Source organism: Aythya fuligula, chromosome 24, assembly GCF_009819795.1.
Source record: "Aythya fuligula isolate bAytFul2 chromosome 24, bAytFul2.pri, whole genome shotgun sequence".
NCBI lineage: Eukaryota > Metazoa > Chordata > Aves > Anseriformes > Anatidae > Aythya > Aythya fuligula.
In genome coordinates, this window is record NC_045582.1 from 2,249,489 (window position 1) to 2,266,240 (window position 16,752).

At 60.8% G+C, this 16,752-nt stretch overlaps 1 protein-coding gene across 1 annotated transcript; it reads right to left on the reverse strand.

Moving 5' to 3' along the window:
- Positions 1-5,315: 5,315 nt before the first annotated feature.
- Positions 5,316-15,096, reverse strand: TNS4 (tensin 4). Its single transcript, XM_032202523.1, has 12 exons — positions 14,589-15,096; positions 10,693-11,122; positions 10,074-10,480; positions 9,163-9,249; positions 8,750-8,869; positions 8,403-8,495; positions 8,084-8,161; positions 7,855-7,923; positions 6,508-6,676; positions 6,084-6,152; positions 5,930-5,956; positions 5,316-5,445 (listed from the first exon to the last, which is right to left on the reverse strand). Exons 1-12 carry the CDS (start codon positions 15,094-15,096, stop codon positions 5,316-5,318), a joined length of 2,187 nt encoding a protein of 728 aa, XP_032058414.1.
- Between the last annotated feature and the right edge of the window lie 1,656 nt (positions 15,097-16,752).

Here is a 16,752-nt window from a genome sequence, read left to right on the forward strand (position 1 = left end):
GCGCCGTGGCCACTGCCCGCCCACCCTACGAGGGAGGGGGTCCCCGGGGTCCCCGGCACATGCTGGTGGCACCCACGTCCTGCACGGACACTTGGCGTGGGCTGGTTCCAGGCTGCTTTGGTGGAGGTGTGTGAAAGAGAGCACCCAAAACGCGCTGCTGCACCCCTCGCTGCCGCCTGCGTGCGCTCGGTGCATCTGGGGTCCCGTGGCTGCGACCGTGCGAGCACCTCGTGGGGTGCACGGCAGCCCCCCTGCCACAGTGCCTTCCCTCCACACCAAACCCGAGTGTGGCAGGACGAGAAGTGCCTCAGCACCCCCCAAGCCACGTGGGCAGGGACAGGAGGGAGCTTGTGCCGCTGGGGGGCACCCAAAGGAGCGCCCCGCTATCGCATTGCCCTGGCTCCAGTGCACCCAACGAGTGTGCGTGGGGATGGGGATCGCAGCCACAGGGAGCAATAAGGGACCGTCACCCCAGGATGGGGCACCAGCGATATCAGCTCTTCCTGATGCATCCCCAAAGCCTGTGGGTCCCTCCGACCCCATAGTCTGGGTCCCGTCCCTGTCCCACTCCTCTGCGCAGGGACAGCACTGGTGGCCGCGGCGTTTTTTTCCTCTCGTCCTCCCCTTCCCTCCTGCCCTGTCCCCAGGGTCAGAGGGTGAAGGGGTCGGGCATCCCCGGGCGTGCAACGCGTCCCCTGCGGGCACTGGGGTCCAGGGGGAGGTGGGAGACGAGGGCTGGCCAGGAAACGCCTCCTCAGCAGGAAGGGCTCCTTTGGGGTCTTTGTTCTCCCCCAAAGAGTTTTAATATTTAAAGGCCAGCGTCGGTGGAATTTGTCAACCCCCTTGTGCTGAAATCCTTCATCTCTCCAAACGGGACCCCTCCAGGAAGGGGGTTTTGTCTCCTCGCCTTCCAACTTGGCCAACGCGACAAAACCCGGATGAAGTTTCTGAAACCTTTCGGAGCCACGAGACCCGCGGCTTTTGCCAGCACAGAACTTTTCAGCTGAAAAGAATTTCACTATTTTTGTAGCATGTTTTTTTTTTTTTTTTTTTTTTTTTTTTTAATTATTATTATTTTGAAGCTCTTCTGCAGGAGCCGGTTGGGTTGGAAACTTTTCCTCTAAATATCCTTTTAGGTAAGAAACCGCCGTGTGGGCTGCAATGGAAAGCTCGCCGAAGGCGGGGGGGCTTCTGCAGCTCCCCGCTCCGAGGCGCTGCCCAAATCGGAGCGAGATGTTTTTGGTGCTCGTGAGAGCGTTGGGATTTGTCTTTGGCACAGGGCTCCAGCATTTTATATCGTCTCTCCTGTAGTTTAAGGCTGTATTTACACATGATCATATACCAGCGTAAGGCTACCTAACCCTGTCGTCTTTTTTCCATGCCGATGTGATTTATTTTATTTTTTTTGTCATTTCCTCTTCGGACGAGCCCATCCCTTCAGACTCCTGTGTGTAGCACCGTCCCTCTGTTACAGTAAACTTGAAGCTTTGTATTGTTAAAGAGAACAAAAAAAAAAAAAAAAAGGAAAGGTAATTGCTGTATTTGATTTTCCCTGTTATTTAATGTGCTTCTACCAAGTGCATCGGGGTTTTGCTCAATACTCAGACTGGGATGGGGGCATCGGAGGTCCCATTTGTGCCCTCTTTTAGGGGCTGGGATCTTTCTCCCAGTGCCTTGGGAACGGAAAAATCTCCTGAGCAGGGAGCTCTGGCTTTGTCCTTGCTGGGACGGGGCTGCGGGAGCAGAGCTGGCACCCAAGGGACACTTGTGGTGGCTGCAGCCACCAGCCCCAGCGCTGGCCTCGCTCAGCCAGGGGGACACGGGAGCATGCAGGGTCCCGCGTGGTCAGCACCCCCCAAAACCCAGGACCCCACAAAACCCCGGCACCGTTGAGCAGGGATGGGGTGGGAGGGAAACAGCTCCGCACAAAGCACTCGGTGGCACCACGCGCGACGTGACGAGCGTCACCCCACGGAGCAGCGGCCGTGCCTTGAGACAGTGCCAGGCTGGGACCGGGCACTGGGCGGCCTCCGAAGTTCAGGGGAGGACAGGGACAGCGGGCGACGTGCTCGGGGCCAGGCAGCACGCTGAGCCACAGCGAGGACGCACCGAGCATCGCCGGCTCTGCGCAGCCAGACGGCGGCTGGGGAGGGTTTTGGGGTGCCCAGAGGCTGGGTGCAGGACGCTGGTGGCCGCACGCTGCCCGGCTGCTCAGCACCTCCAGCTTCCTGACGGTGTCTGCAGCAAACGGGCGGCGATGCCGGCGGTCACGTCGCGTGGGGACGGCTGCGAACCCGGCGTCGCCGCTCCCCCGGGGGCTTGGAGGTGTGGAGCGGGGCCGGTGCCAAGCCGGAGCTGCTGCCTGCCGGGGCTGCGTGGCCGCGGTGCTCGGGTTGTGCAAACACCGGAGCCCTGGGGCTGTCTGCAGCCAAGGCGGACGAGCGAGCGCTGCAATTTGCTGGCGCAGCAGATCGGCAGCCGGACCAGGGAGGACGCCAGCGCTCCTGGAGCTCGGCCCAGCGCCCCAGCCCAGCGCCGGCACGGCTGCGGCCACGGCTCTCCTTTGGGGCTTATCCGTGCCCTGCGGCTTTGCCCCTTCCCGAACGCTCCTGCGCCCTCCACGAGTGTTGGGGACCCCCGGGGTGCAGCCTTTCTCTGCCTGCAGCAGCTGGAGGCAGTCTCCTTCCCCTTCCCCTCACATCTGGACGGATGGACAGCCCGACGGACACCCCTGGGACAGAGCTGGCGGCGGCCGCGGGGCGCTGGGGAGCCTCCTGCCCCGTCCCCGTGCCAGCGGCTCCATCTCCAAAGCTTTGTTAGGCTGTTCCCTCACTTAAATCCTTGTTTTGAGCAATAAGAGGGGAAAAAGGAATCGGCCCAGCTGGGAGCACATGGACTTTTGTTAGAAATCAAAAGCCTCGCCGTCCTTTGCAGATTACACCCCGAGCCTGGCCCCATCCAGCCCCTGGCTCCTGCTCCCCGTTCCCAACCCGCACAGGGCGAGGATGTTTCTGCACAGAAATCCCCAGCAGCTGCCCCGCTGCCACCACGAAGCTGCATCAGGGCTCCGAGCGTCACCCCCATGTGGGCACGGGGCGATCCTGTCCCCACTGCTGGGGGCAGCCCGGCCACGCGCTGAGCATCGCGCGCCAGGGACCGCTGGTAGAAACCTGCAGCCGCAGCCAGGACGGGGTCTGGATTCGTTACAAAACGGCTGGAACCGGACCCAGGATCCAAAACCCAGAGCTGCGCTTCCAGGAAGCCCGGGACAAACTTTGGAAACCATGAGGAGCTCAGAGAATTGTTTGTTTTTTTCCCCTAAATCCAGGTGGTTTTGGCTGAACTCCCCCCCGCAGCGCCCGGCCCCGTGCTCCCGCTGCGCTTCCCTGGAAAAGGGTTTTCGGCGAAGGAAAAATTCCACGTGTGGAAGACGGTGCCTGGAACCAGGCCTGCTCCTGTCCCCGAGCGATCTGGGTTTGAATGGGGCAAAGCAACCCGTGCCCCCTTCCCCCAGAAAGCCGATAAACCCCGCAGGTCTGTTACCGGAGTCGTGCGCAGCTGGGATTTGGGATTTGGGATGAAAGGGGAGCGGAGGGGGCCCGGCTTGGCGGCGACGGAGCAGCAGAGCTCACACGCATTGAAATTCAAGCCAAAGCCTCTGAATTTCCCCGTTCCCCTTGTGCTTATCGCTGCCATGGCGAGCCGCACGGCCATAAATACGGGGAGTTACGTGGTGCTCGCTCGCAGGTTGCATAACCGAGCGCGGGGTCCCGGGGGTGAGCAGTCACCGCCGTAATTAAGAGCAGCTTAATGAGAACAGCTCGGCAAGAAGCGGCGGCTCGGCCCTTCTTTATGGCTCCTGGCTGATGGGCAGGACGGACGGACGGATGGACGGACGGACAGAATCGTGCTGGGGCCCCTTGCTGGCAGCTGCCCGCACTGCAGCGGGTCCCATCCTGCGCTGCTGAGCCCTTCCTGGGGGTGCTGGAGTTTTGGGGGGGGGGGGTGGCGAGGGCAGGGGCTGCGTTCAGAGGGGCTGAGGGATGCACAACAGCACTGAGCATCCCGGGGCGATTGCCCTTAAGCCTTGACGTTGATATTTGCACATTTTGGGGGGCTGAACGGAGAGCTCAGGGCTCAGCCACACGCACAGCCGGGGGTGCCAAAGCCTTTGGTGTGCTCCCCCTTGCCCCACGCTGCAGCTCTCATCACTCCTACAGCTACGTTCACCTCTGCCCCTTCAGCTGGGTGCTGTTTCAAAGTCCTGCTGGAGGATGGCAAGCTCTTTTTCTGAGCAATACGCACATGGGCTGGGCAGCGTAAGGCAGCCGAACGCAGCCCTCGGCTGCCAAAGTCACTGCAGCGACTGCGGTCAGATAAATGAACCTCTGGTTTATTGACACCACCCCGAGCGGGGTCGCTGAGCACACGCTCTGAAATTAGCACAGGGAAGAGGTACCGGGGAAGCAAGTGCTGGGGGGGAGACGATTACGTGGTGGGCTCGGAGCCACCCCGCTCCACCGCCGTGGCAGGAGCCGGAGCCTCAGCTGGTGTAAATCACAGCAGCACCGACTTCCACAGCCCGACGCCAATTTACGTCATCCGAGGATCTGGCCCGAATTCAGGCAGGTCACTTCCAAAAACCCCAATGTTTTACTGTCATGAAAATGTCAACATTTACTTCTCAGCCCGGCCGCGGTGCTGAGGTGGCCTGGAAGCGCTCGTTTTTGCAAAAAAAAAAAAAAAAAAAGAGCAAAGAGAATTTACCAGCAGCAGGCAAACCCCCGCTGGGCTGACGTTCCTGCCCATCAATGCTGCTGGGTCTTTGAGGGAAGCAGGATTTTTCGGCTGGGCCCGGTGATTTCATGCACTTCGTCTTGCAGAGCTGCCTCCTGACGCTGCTCTGCTGTCATGGGGGGGGCCCCGCAGACCTCCCCTCGCCATGGGGAGGGGACATGAAGACTGAGTGTGCTGCACTGGGAGCTCAGCTCCATCTGGGGATGCTGCTGGTGCTGTCCTGTTGTCCCCCGTCCCCCTGTGGTGGCATAATTTTGGGAGGGCGATCGCTGCTGCCTGCTTCACCGCTCGCTCCTGGAGGGCACGGCTCCGCGCGCTGCTCCCGTTGGATGCCTTGGAAGGGGGGGACTGGGGAAAAATGTCCGAGCCCAACGCAGGACAAAGTCTTTACCAGAGATCTCAACGTGACCAAATGTATAAATAACTGAAACGCAGCCTGCAGGCGGCACAAGGCGAGGAAGCAGCCTTGCAGCAGTGCGGGGGCACCGCCAGTCCGCAGTGTCCCCTCTTTCTGTCCCCTACAGGCCCGGCAGCAGCCTGCTGACCAGGTCGATGACGAGCGACGCCGGCTGCACGGGGTCGTACTCTGCAAACAGGTGGCACAGGTTCTCCGAATCCGTCTGGTTTTTGGCCACGAACCCGAAGATCCTGGGGGAAAGGAGAGGGAGATGCCTTTAGCTCGCATCCAGGGATCCAGAGGCATGCGCTCCGAGCGGCCCCGGCCGCCGCGCGGATCCCGGCTCCAGCAATTCCACCTTGGCCTGCTCCCCAATCACGTTTGCTTGGAAGAAAAACAGCCGGGAGAAGCTTTTCTGGCAAGGCTTCCCCAGCTGTGAAACATTGCTCGAGCGCAAGGTAAAGCCAGATATCAGCTCACTTCCTCAGCCCGGAGCAAGCGAGCCGCTGGTTAGGGCAGGGGGCTTGGGTGGGGGGTCCCATTCAGGGGGCGCAGAGCCCAGCGGTGTGGCTGAGCTCCCCACCTCACCCCGCAGAGCAAAGCCAAAACCTCCCCCCCGTCCCAAATCTCAGCCCTCCACCACATTTCATTGCCCCCCCCCTGGTTTGTAAGCGCGGGTCCTGGGGCTGCCCAGGTTGGGTGCCCCCATTTAGCCTTGCACCAAGCAGCGCTTACCTGGAGGCCTTGCAGTACTTCTGCCACCTGGAGGGAGGAGAGAACGGGGTTTGCTCAGAAAAGTGACACTTCACTCATTTCCACCCACACGGGGGGCTGCAGGGCTGTGCCCGCCGGGGGGGCTCGCCCCGCTCTGCCCCTCTCAGACACTCACTTTCTGTTCTCCGGATCCATCCCGCAAAACCTGACGGTGGCCAAGGGGTAATGCCTCCTAAAAAACACCCTGCGGGGACAGAGGAGAGCGTGGCATTAGGGAAGGGCCCAGCAAAGCTGGGGGGAGAAGCGGGCACGTGCACATCCAAGCGCTTCTCCACGGGGGGGGGAGGCTGGAAGAAAGCATCTGGGGCGCAGCCCCTGGACCCCTGGACCAGCGCCACCAGCTGCATTTGGAGCAGCTTGGTGCTCCCTGCTACAAACACGGGGGCCAATCCAGCCCACGATTGCAACACGGGTTTGTCCTCGCGGGCCAGATTTTCCGGGCACGCTGCGAGCTGGCGGCTCGGCGTGCGCCCAGAGGGAGCCGCGGTGCCGTGCGCCGCCAGCCCCTGCCCCTTGCTCCTCGCCGCCGCAGCCCTTACTTCCTCTGGATGTCCGTCAGCGTGATGCCCTGCTCCGTCACTTTGAAGTGGACCAGGGTTGGCGTGGGCAGCGTCTCCAGCTCGAAGGTGGAGGAGATGGCTTTCTGGATGGCCGGAGCCCCTGCCAGCGTCTCCATGCTCACCGAGCTGAGGTACAGGACGTTGCACTCTGCAGGGACAGCGAGGAGGGGGCTCAGCACGGGGCCGTGTCCCCCCACATCCCCCCACATCCCCCCCGAGCACTTCCCCGTGCCCAGCACGGAGGCACCGTCCCGCAGAGCGGGGCTGACGTCCCCGGGTCAGATTTGTTGCGATGCGAACGAAAGATGGGGTGACTCAGAAATTCTTCGCGAGTTTATTCTGGTTTACTCTAATCCTTTGTACTAATTGTTTTAAAAGTCAGAGCATTTAATTTCTGGTTTCTAAATGTCAGATTTGGCTTTTTTCTTTTTTCTTTTTTCTTTTTTTCTCTTTTTTTTTTTTTTCTTTTTCTGTTTATTACATATTTCCTTTAATGAAAAGCAGAAGTACCCCAAGCCAGCTAACAGCTTAAGGCCAACCTAAAACATGACATTTCGGGCTGATTGCGCTGCTGAAAGGCCCCGTTCTGGGTCAAGCTAAACTTTGCAGCTTGCCAACTGATTTTCCAGAATTTCCAGCAAAACAAAGCCGTTGCCGATTCCCGTGACTGTGCCATGACCCGTCGGCACGGCATCCTCCCCGTGGCTCTGTCCTTACCTGCAGCCCCCCCAGCCGGGCTCTGCACACCCCAGGGCAGCAGAGACCCCAGACCTCTTCCCCCAGCACATCTCCCACCAGGTCCCACATCAACGTAACCCCACAGTGGCTCTCAGCAGCCCCGAAATGCCCGGTCCCTCTCTGAGAAACTCCAGATGTTCAGTGCACTGATTGAAGGGAATCAGGAGAGAGACTTAGAAATCAGAAGCTGCTTAAAACTGGGCTAATTTAAAAGACTTTGGGGTCTTTTATGAGCCTCGGGAGCTCGAGAACTGCCTTTGCAAGCTTTGCTTCACTGTCATGAGGACAAAAATTGTCCTTTGTTTAGAAAGATCATGTTGCCTTGTGGGCACATGATCTGAGGACATGAAGAAAAGCCGCGGCACCCCCAGCCTGGTGATGAAGCCAGGAGAGCAGCATTGTAACAGGGCACTGGGGTGCTGGCTGGTTTGCAGCGACAGCTTTTCAGCTCCAGCTGGGAGCAGTGTCAGAGCTGATGCCCAAAAATCAAGGGCGGTGTTCGATACGTGGGGACTAAACCCAATGTGTGAGTGCCCAGAGCTCAAACTACTGCCAGCTCAACCATCCCGTGCCTGCTCCTTTCCTCACCAGCAGATTTCTTCAGCAGGGACAGCGCGGGCTCCAGGGCGCAGTCAGGGCTGTCTTCATCAGCGAGATCTGCACGGACAACAAACGGGAGCTCTGACATCCGCGGGCCAAAGCTGCATTGCCGAAATTCCTTCTGACACAAGGGACTCAGGAGCCTCGCGCCGCTTAAAGCAATCACCGGAGGGTCGCCCCCCCTCTTCCCGCAGCACCCTGCGCCTCGGTGGCTTACCTCGGGTGGGGATGCAGAGCTTGCAGGGCAGTGCCAGCGGGGTGATGGCGTGCTGGTACACGAAGGCGGAGAGGCTCCCTGCAACAGCACAGAGCTGCCCGTCAGCGGGGCCGTGCGCCACCGATTCCCCCACCCATGCAAACTCTGGCAGCAGCATCCCCATGACCGCAGGAGAAGGGAGAAGGGTGCAGGAGAGCTGTCTGGGGGCGTCGTGGTGAAGGGCGAGGGCTCTCCCCCACCCCTGTGGGCTTGGCTTGCGGCACAGCCCCGCTCCTGGTGACGGCCCCGTCCTTACCGAAATACAGCTCCTTGTCCTTACCGAAATACAGCTCCTCGCTGGCTCCTTTCAAGTGCACCCCTTTGGCCGACGACTCGATGAGGAAGTGCCGGACGAGCTCACTGCTGTCCTCACCTTCAAGTGACATCGAGGAGAGCGTCAGCACCGGTATGAGCACGGCCGCTGCGCCCCTGCCCACCCAAGGGTCCCCAGGGTGCCCGCAGCCGGTGCTGGCACAGGGAGGAGATGGGCAGGCACAGATCGTGCTGCCTGCATCTCCCACCCAGGCATGTTCTGAACCTTTTGGGCTTGTTTCAGCACCGTGGAGCTGGGCTTATTTTGGTTCAACCCCCGTAGCCAACCCCACCTTCCCGAGCGAGCCCCTGTACCTGTCTGGGTGCCGGATGGAGAGCCGGGAACCTTCATGGCCAGCCCGAAGGAGCCCCGGTACGACGTGCTGTCCCGCACAACGAACGTGCCTGGCTCTTTGTCCTTCAGCAGCTGGATTGCTGTCAAAGCACCAAAAGGGGCTCAGCGGAGCAGAATGGGACCCCCATATCCCGCTCTGTGCGCCCTGCTGATGCTCTCCGGCAGTGCCAGAAACAAACAGGAGGGCCAGGCAGCTTTCTCTGGACTTTAGGGGCACGCAGGGGAGTTCTGAGCCCCCCAGACCCATCCTGGCTCTCTCCACACCCAGCACCTCCCAGGGCCCTTGGGGTTCCTCCCCGAGTCACTGTGGGGTGACAGCCGAGCTCCTCCGGGGAGCTCTGGGTGCGGGGCTGCCCCGTGCTCGCCGCCTCACCTCGGTCCCTGCTTATGCTCGGCTTGAACCAGTACTTCGACGTGTCCATCACAAACTTCATGGTCGGCTGGCCAGCCCCGAGGGGACCTGCAAGGGACGGGAGGCAGAGCTGGGGACACGAGGACCTTCGCAGCAGACGCTGCCGAGAAGGGACGAGCCCTGGCAGAGGGATTTCTCCCTCGAGCCGGCCAGGGCTGAAGCGGATTTTCAATCCTTTTGCTCAGAGCTTCCTCCCCACTCCTCACAATGGTTCATTTCCACGTAATTATCCTTGGCAGGCCGTGGTGGAGCACGGAGAGGCAGCAGATGACCCTCCCGGCCATACCAGGCTGCCCAGAAGTCCGCTGGACCATGAGGATTTACACCCACGGAGGATCTGACCCGCAAAGCTCTCCTGCTTTTCCCATGAGAATCCCAATTAAAACCCTCTGCCCTGAGAGCTGCCTCTGCTAATCTCCTCCGGAGCACAATAGCCCTATTGTCTGCCCCTGAATGAGGGACCTTATAAACCTCGGTATCTTCAGATGTCCTCCAGAGCGAACTGGAACCCTGACCCCTCCTCCCCGCCCGTTCCAGGCCCACAAATGAGTACAAAATGACAGAATTATGGTCCTTGCTCTCAGCTGTTATGAATAAGAGCATCCGCATCGCCTCCAGCTGACCAGATCCTGCCCCACGATGCCAACGGGAGGAACCCCATGGCTGGTGCAGGGTCACCAAAGAGCTGGAGACCCCCACAGAGCCCGGCAACACCACGGGGATACTTTGAGGCTCTCCAGCTCTAGCAAGGACCTCGTGTCCTTTATATCCATCACCCGCAGAGCAGAAATCAGCATTTATCCCCCTTTCCCAGCAGCTTTAGGGCTCCTTCCCCCTCCCCAGGAGCTGCCCCATGGCAGGAGGGGACTTACTGTCGGCGACGCAGGAGAGAGCTGGTGCCGAGAGCGCGTTGTTCATGCCGCCGAGCCCCGAAACTGGGCTGAGGCTGGGAGGAGAGCTCTGCTTGGTAGAGGCTGGAGAGGCTGAGGTCAACCGGGGGGACGCATCTCCTTGCTCCCGGCACCCGTTCACCAGCAGCACCGGGATGTCGGCCGCCGAGTTGAGGATGGAGGGGGGGCAGCTGCTGGCCTGCCCCTTCTGGGACAGGCTGGCGTTGGTTTTGGTGGAGCAGGCTGCCCTGGGCTGGTGGGAAGCCAGGGTGAAAGGTTCTCCGGAGGGGGACCTGATGCCCGGGGAAGGCGGCTGGGGGCTGCCCATGGAGCCGGCAGGGGACGGGCAGGCGGCATCGGAGTCGTCGTTGTGGAGCGAGTGGGTGCTGCTGCAGGGGGGAGACAGAGTGAAGGTGATCAGGGGGGGCTGCTGGGCTGGGGTGTGATGCATGGAGCAGCCCAGAGACCACACGCCAGCCCTGCTGGGTGTCAGCTCCCACCCCGAGGTGGGAAAAGGTCTCAGGAAACGACTCAGGTACCAGCTCCATGCCCCTTCCACCCCCATCACCAGCCTGGAACAGGGCCACGAGGCTGTGCTCACCTCCCAAAGACGTAGCTGGTGTCCGAGCTGGGGCTCATGGAGAGCTGCGAGACCCCGCTGGTCCTCTGCTGAGCCCTCACCACGTGCACGGGCTTCAGCAAGTTGTCAAAGCCCGGCGAGGTGCCGAGTGCGCCGGGGCCGTAGGAGATGCTGTCCTGCTGGCCGGCCGCGCAGTGCAGGGGCACGGCGATGCTCTCCGAGGCTTTGCTGCAGCTCTGGAAGCCAGCCCAGCCCGGGGGGGCCAACCTGGGGCTCTCGGGCCCTGCTGGGCTGGAGAAAACGACGCTGCCATTCGTGTAGTTGCCTCTGGGTGCTCCTTTCGGGGGCAGGAAGCCGTGGCTCTGGGGGGACCTGGAGAAGGGGCTGGAGGAGCCCTGCAGCACCTCGGTACACTTGGCTCTGGCTGGCGTCATCTCGATGTACTTAATGTCTGCAGGCAGAAAGAGGAGGCTGTTAATGATTCAGTGCCCGAGCAAGGTTCGTTACACACCTCTCTGTTCACCTCCCTGTCCGTTTTGGCTCCGGTTCACAATCCCCAGGGGGTGCCGAGGTGCTGCCCCCTCCCCGCACACCACAGGGCTGCCTCTACGGGAGGCACAGACCAACGCCGGCCTTCTTGGAGACCCGATGAGGGCCGATCTCTGCCCCGACACCCAACCGTGGTGTCCCACCCAGGTGCTGGCGGGCTGCAGGAGGGGTTACGTGCGGCCACGTCTGCCCGTGCAGCTCCCCCCTCGCCGGGTGCGCACGCCGGCGCTTGCCGAGACCTGCCGTGGGCGGTGGGTGTTTCCTTCGGCAGCCGCTCCGTTTGTACCTGACTCAAGGGAAAAACATCTGGCTGCTCCCCGGGGTGACATCAGGCTCGGGGGTGCCCGTCCCGCCTGGCCCTGCTCACCCGTGGAAAGCTCCAAAGCTTCGCTGTGTGGAGGAGACGGGGTGGGCTGGCTGGCCGGGCTGGCAGCGTGTCTCCGAGCCCCTTTGCTTGCCTTTGTTTAAAAATAATGCCTCTGATGGAGCTCCACGTGCTCCAAGACCTTCAGCAAAACTCACAGCCAGAAGGGGAAGCCCAGCTCCAGCACCCTGGTGCACAGCAGCCATGGATGTGCTGAGCCCTAGGGTGAGAAGAGCCCTGAACCACGCTATTTTGGCACATGCTCCCCTCCCCCCAACACCTCCATCCATTGCCAGGACTTCAAACTGCTTTGTTTTTGCCAATGGTGCACAGAGTACAAAGGAGAGAAGCTAAACTAAGGCATATAACAGCAGCAGCCCCCCAGCAAGGGGCTGCTTGTCGAGGGCGATGTGGTTCGAAGGGCTTGGGGTCCCCCCAGGCCCTGCAGGCTGCGCTCAGGCTCGTTGCTTTTAAGCCAAGAGGGAAACGTCATAAATGTTTCAGGACTCCCTGCGCAGGGCTGTCCACCTGGGATTCCCTGAACAAGGGAAACCTTCTGGCTGAGCTCGGAGGGGGCTTTTAGCAAGAGACACAGGCAGCCGTGCTCTAGGGGCTCGCAGTGATGGCGAGCGCGCCGCCCGCCCAGGGAGGGTGCTCCCGGGTGCGTCACATTCCCCGCTCGCGGCGCGCGCCTCGCGTCTGGTCTGAACGTGCCCGGCTTTGTTTGCAGCTCCCAAATCCTGCTCCGCCGTGGGGCTCGGGAAGGCTCCCCGCGCCCTTTCTTGGAGAGGGAAAATCCATTTTGCTGCAGCACCCAAGAGCTGCTCCCGGCAGCGGAGTTTCCGTGCCTCGCCGCTGCCCTGCGCTCCTGCTCGCCCAGCGCTGCCGCCGCTGCGTGATGCGAGGAGCACCCAAAAAAAGCAGGAAAAGCATCGTATATATGCATAGTATACATAGCATACGTACTGCAAGCATGTACGGCAGGCTCCTGGCCGGACACTTTTTGTCAAAGCCTCCCTCAAAAGGGGAAAATAAATGAGGCTTTTCATTGCGCTTTAAAGAAATAAAAACCGAAACGCCTCCGCGCTGGGCTCGCGGGGCCCCGTGCCTCCTGCCGAGGCTCCTGCTTATCAGGTGTGGCTAAACCTCAAATATTTGATCAGGATCTTGGCAAGTTTTTCAGCATCAGGGAGTGGCAAAAAGCACCAGAAGCACCAAGGCTGGCTGTCACGCGAGCCAGGAGGACTGCTCCCTGGTTCTCCAGCGAAGGGTGAGCACCAGAGGCAACTGACAGCTGTTGGGGATTGCTGCAGTGTCTGTTATGGAAACAGCAGAGAAGAGCAAACCCCTCTCCTATATCCTTGGGCACCATCAACCTCCTTCCAGCCCTCGCATCAACTGATTGAGTTCTGTGCTCCCCTCTGCCAGGCTGGAAGGGGACAGCAGCGCACGCTTGGGCACTGTGGGCGCTCCCCCGGCTGCCAGGGATGCAATGCAGCACCAGGAAGTCCACATAAAAAAGAAAATGAAAGCTGAAGGGAGGCTTTTCCCACCGAGTTCAGGGCCAGAGTTCCAGATGTTCAGTCCCACACTCAGAGCCAGGTTTTGAAAACCACCAGCATGCCACCAGCACGCTACCTGCTGAGCTGCTCGGGCGGCAGCCCCCGAGCGCGATGCGTCGCGGAGACGCATCCAGGTCTCCTCCAAGTGCTCGTTGGAGGAGCAAAGGGCTGAACTTGCACTTTGTCACCGCACTTTATCTGCAAGGCCAGCCCTTGTGTCTCGGCGGAGCAGGAGGCACAGTCTGCAGCTGCTTCAGCAACGCCCAAAGCCCCGCACCGCGCTCGCACCGCCAGGCTCCGGCTTATCGGCTGCCCCGAGCTGGAGTTCACCGCGCCCGATGTCATGCACCTTGTCCTCCCCCAACCCCACATTCCTTGGGCAGGAGTAGCCACGAGGGATCAGGGAGAACAGAATTTTTTTTTTTTTTTTTTCCCTGTCTGTAACATCCTCTCATTTGACCTTTCTCCGGAACGAGGGCTGCAGACAGATTCTCAAGGTATTTTGGCGTCTAAAGACGCGGCTGGGCAATCAGGCTTTCCAGAGGCAGCCAGACGGCATCTTTAGGCACTGAAACACATCCCAGATGTGTGCTCCGGCAGCCGGTACACCGGAACGTGAGCAGCAGCATGCAGCTCCCTGTCTGCCTGTGTCACCTTGTGCACGGCACGCCGAGTGGCTCACACACTGCAGGGGAGGCACAGCAGGAGCCGCAGCACTCGGCACAGCTCGGGATGTGGGGATGGCAGCGATGCAGAAGCGTTCCCAAAGCACCCAGGCGTGAGAGCAGCAAGAGGTGGGTGCCTGTGCTGCTGCCATTCTGCGTTATGCATGCCAGGCGTGCTGCCGGAGGAGTGCACAAGCCCTGGAGAAAGAATTTCCCTGGCAAAAGGACGGGGAACATTTAACTAGGATGGTTGTGTAACCATCGGTAGCTTAGCCCGGGGCTTTGGAAATCTGGCTTCAAATCCTCATGTCCCACAGGTCTGCTGTGACCCAGGGAAAGGCTCCGCTGCCCTTCCATAGAAGCAGGGCTCTGCTGTGAGGTCGGGCACGTATGGACACCAGCTCCTGTGGTCAGGGCCCGTCTCTGGTCCCCGATGGCATCAACGTGGACCAGGAGCTTTCTGAGAGCCCCATTATTCATGAGAAGTGTTTTCTCCAAATGCAGGAAAAGAAATATCAGGTTGGATTAAAGGCTGTTCTTTTGGCTCCTGTTGAGCTAGCTGGACAAGAGACCTTGCAGAAGCAACCAGACCGAAGCTGGGTACCCAAAGCCTGTTTTTGACACCAAACCCCGATGCCAGGACGCAGCACACCCACACAACACCAAACCCTCTGGGGACAGGGGGATGTTACCAGGCCCCACAGACCTCTCGTGAGCAGCTCTCACAAGGTCCGAGCCCTGGTGGCCCCGCCGCGCCAGCAGCGCCTCTTGCCTCACCTATCACCTCCGGCTCGTGCTTCTTGGTGGCCGTGACATCCCCTTGGGAAGCGGGCTGGGCCGTGTCCTTCACCGGCTTGCACATGAGCGGCTGGAAGGTCGGATCGATCTCGAGGATCAGCTTGTTGAGGCTCTCTATTGAAATGTCCAAGGTAGGAGAGCCGAGGTGCGCGTCAGGCTCCGTGCCGGCGTCCCCCTGCTGCTGCTGCGGCGGCTGGCGAGGGACCCCGGCTCGCTCCGGGGAGGCCTCCTGCTGCCCCTGAGCTCCAGCTGAGTGCTCCAGCACAGGGTGGGCTCCATACAGCCCCCCGCCAGGCACCAGGCATCCCTTGGGGCACCCCACAGCCTTGGGGTCAGCCCAGCTGCCCGTGGAGTAGTAGCAGTAGGACGCTGGCAGCGCGGAGCAGCCCGCGTACCCCGCCGCGTGCAGGCACTTGCTGTCCTCCCGCGAGGGGATGTGCACGGTCTGGCCAACGCGCAGCACGTGGTTTTGGATGACCTGTGACATGGCTCGGCGCTGTGGTTTGGCAGCTTGGAGTCCAGGGGAAGCCTCTCCCAAATCCTCCTCCTCCTCCTCTGCGTCTCCGAGCTCGGGGTGCGCTTCCACGTGCCCGTCTCCCCCAGGGACCTCGGGGCTCTCCCTCAGCCCAGCGTCTCCAGCAGCAGAAGAATCTGAGGAATGCGGAGAGAGGAGCGGTTACACAAGGCATGCCCAGGGCAGGAGCCGACTTCAGTGGAAAAGTCTATAAAAGCGGGGATTTGGAGCGCGAACCTGGAATCCCGCTCGGAGGAAAACCAAGCCATGCTGGTCTCGCTTTCCCACTCCCTTCCAGCCCTCCGCTTGCGGTGTCACGGCACATTCGGGCAAGTGCAAGGAGGTTTAATTCGCAACAGCTTTTCAGGATTCAGCAGCCTGAAAAACTAAACGCCTTCTGCTTTAGTGGCGCGGCGCTTGTTTTCGTGGCAAGCAACGAAGCTCAGCATCAGCCCGACAGCCCCGGCAAGGGGTCCTGGCTCTCAGAAGCCACCCAAAGAGGCGAGGGCAAGGAGGGAACCCCCAGCCACGCCGGGGAGGCTTACAGCAGGCCGGCAGGATGGCGCTGCCTGCCGAAGCGATGCTCCGCGGGTGGGCGTGAATCGAGGCTGCGGTTTTCTTTGCTGGGACGCCACGAGCCGAGCCCCCCAGGGCTGCATGTGGGGCTTCCTCAGTCAGGGAGCTGCTCTGGGAGTGTTTGCTATCATGTTTTGAATGCTCTCTGGCCTCGTTTTAGATTGAATGTATTTTTAATTCCCCCTCCTGCGAAAACTCGCTGCCGCCAAGTGTGCTGGGGGAACCTCACGCTTTTGTCTCGGGCTAAGAAAACCCATCCAGCCTCCTCCGTCCCCACCGTGGCAGCCAAAACACAGCACAACGGTGCTCAGTGACAAAAGCTGAGCACATTCTCTGTGCCTCCAGCTTCTGCTTGTCCTCGGTGATCCCTGGAAAGGGCAGCACCAGGGGGATGTCCAGAGCTGCTGACCAACCATCCCAGAAACGAGCTAACCCTACAGCTCGGGGCTCTCCCCTTCGTATCCCACACAGATCTGCTGCGTAACGCACGCAAACAGTGGGCTATACCTCTTCCAATATTTGCCCTTTCCAGTCTTGAAAGGCTGACTAATCCGCCCGGTTATCTCGCATCGATTAAGGATGGAGTCAGAGGATTAGGAGCGAGACACATCGCTGCCGGGCAGCTCGTGGGCGGCGGACGCGGCGCTCACCCGCTCCTGCACGCCTGCCAAGCGGTGACTAATTGCTGAGCACGGTGCTGAGCGCTCTCACGCAGACGGGGCTGGTGCTGGTTTTGCCCTCCGTGGGTTGCACAGCCCCACGGGAGCCTCTGCTCGCCGCAAAGGGGGGCACCCCGAGCAGCGGGAGCTCGCCGAGGGCAGGGGACAAGGAGCAAAACGCTGCTGCCGGCAGCGCCGGGCACACGGGGCAGCCACCGTGAGTCATGCCCATGACTGCTCTGCGAAGAGCAGGGAGAGGTTTTTGACGGGTGTGGAAAGGGAGAGTGCTTCGAAGCCACCTAGCCTCCTCCCAGAAAGCACCCACGGTGCGCCCTGAGCCTCTGGCGGGTTGGATTTGCGGGACCGGGAGGCTGGTGAGGAGAAAGGTGAGGAG

Excerpts from the sequence above, each read along its gene's own strand:
- TNS4 (XM_032202523.1), bottom strand. The coding sequence starts at position 15,096 with ATGTCACAGGTCATCCAAAACCACGTGCTGCGCGTTGGCCAGACCGTG. Across the intron at positions 9,250-10,073 it reads TCTCTCCTGCGTCGCCGACA|GTCCCCTCGGGGCTGGCCAG; the intron begins GTAAGTCCCCTC and ends CGTCCCTTGCAG. Across the intron at positions 8,162-8,402 it reads CAGCGAGGAGCTGTATTTCG|GGAGCCTCTCCGCCTTCGTG; the intron begins GTAAGGACAAGG and ends GTGCTGTTGCAG.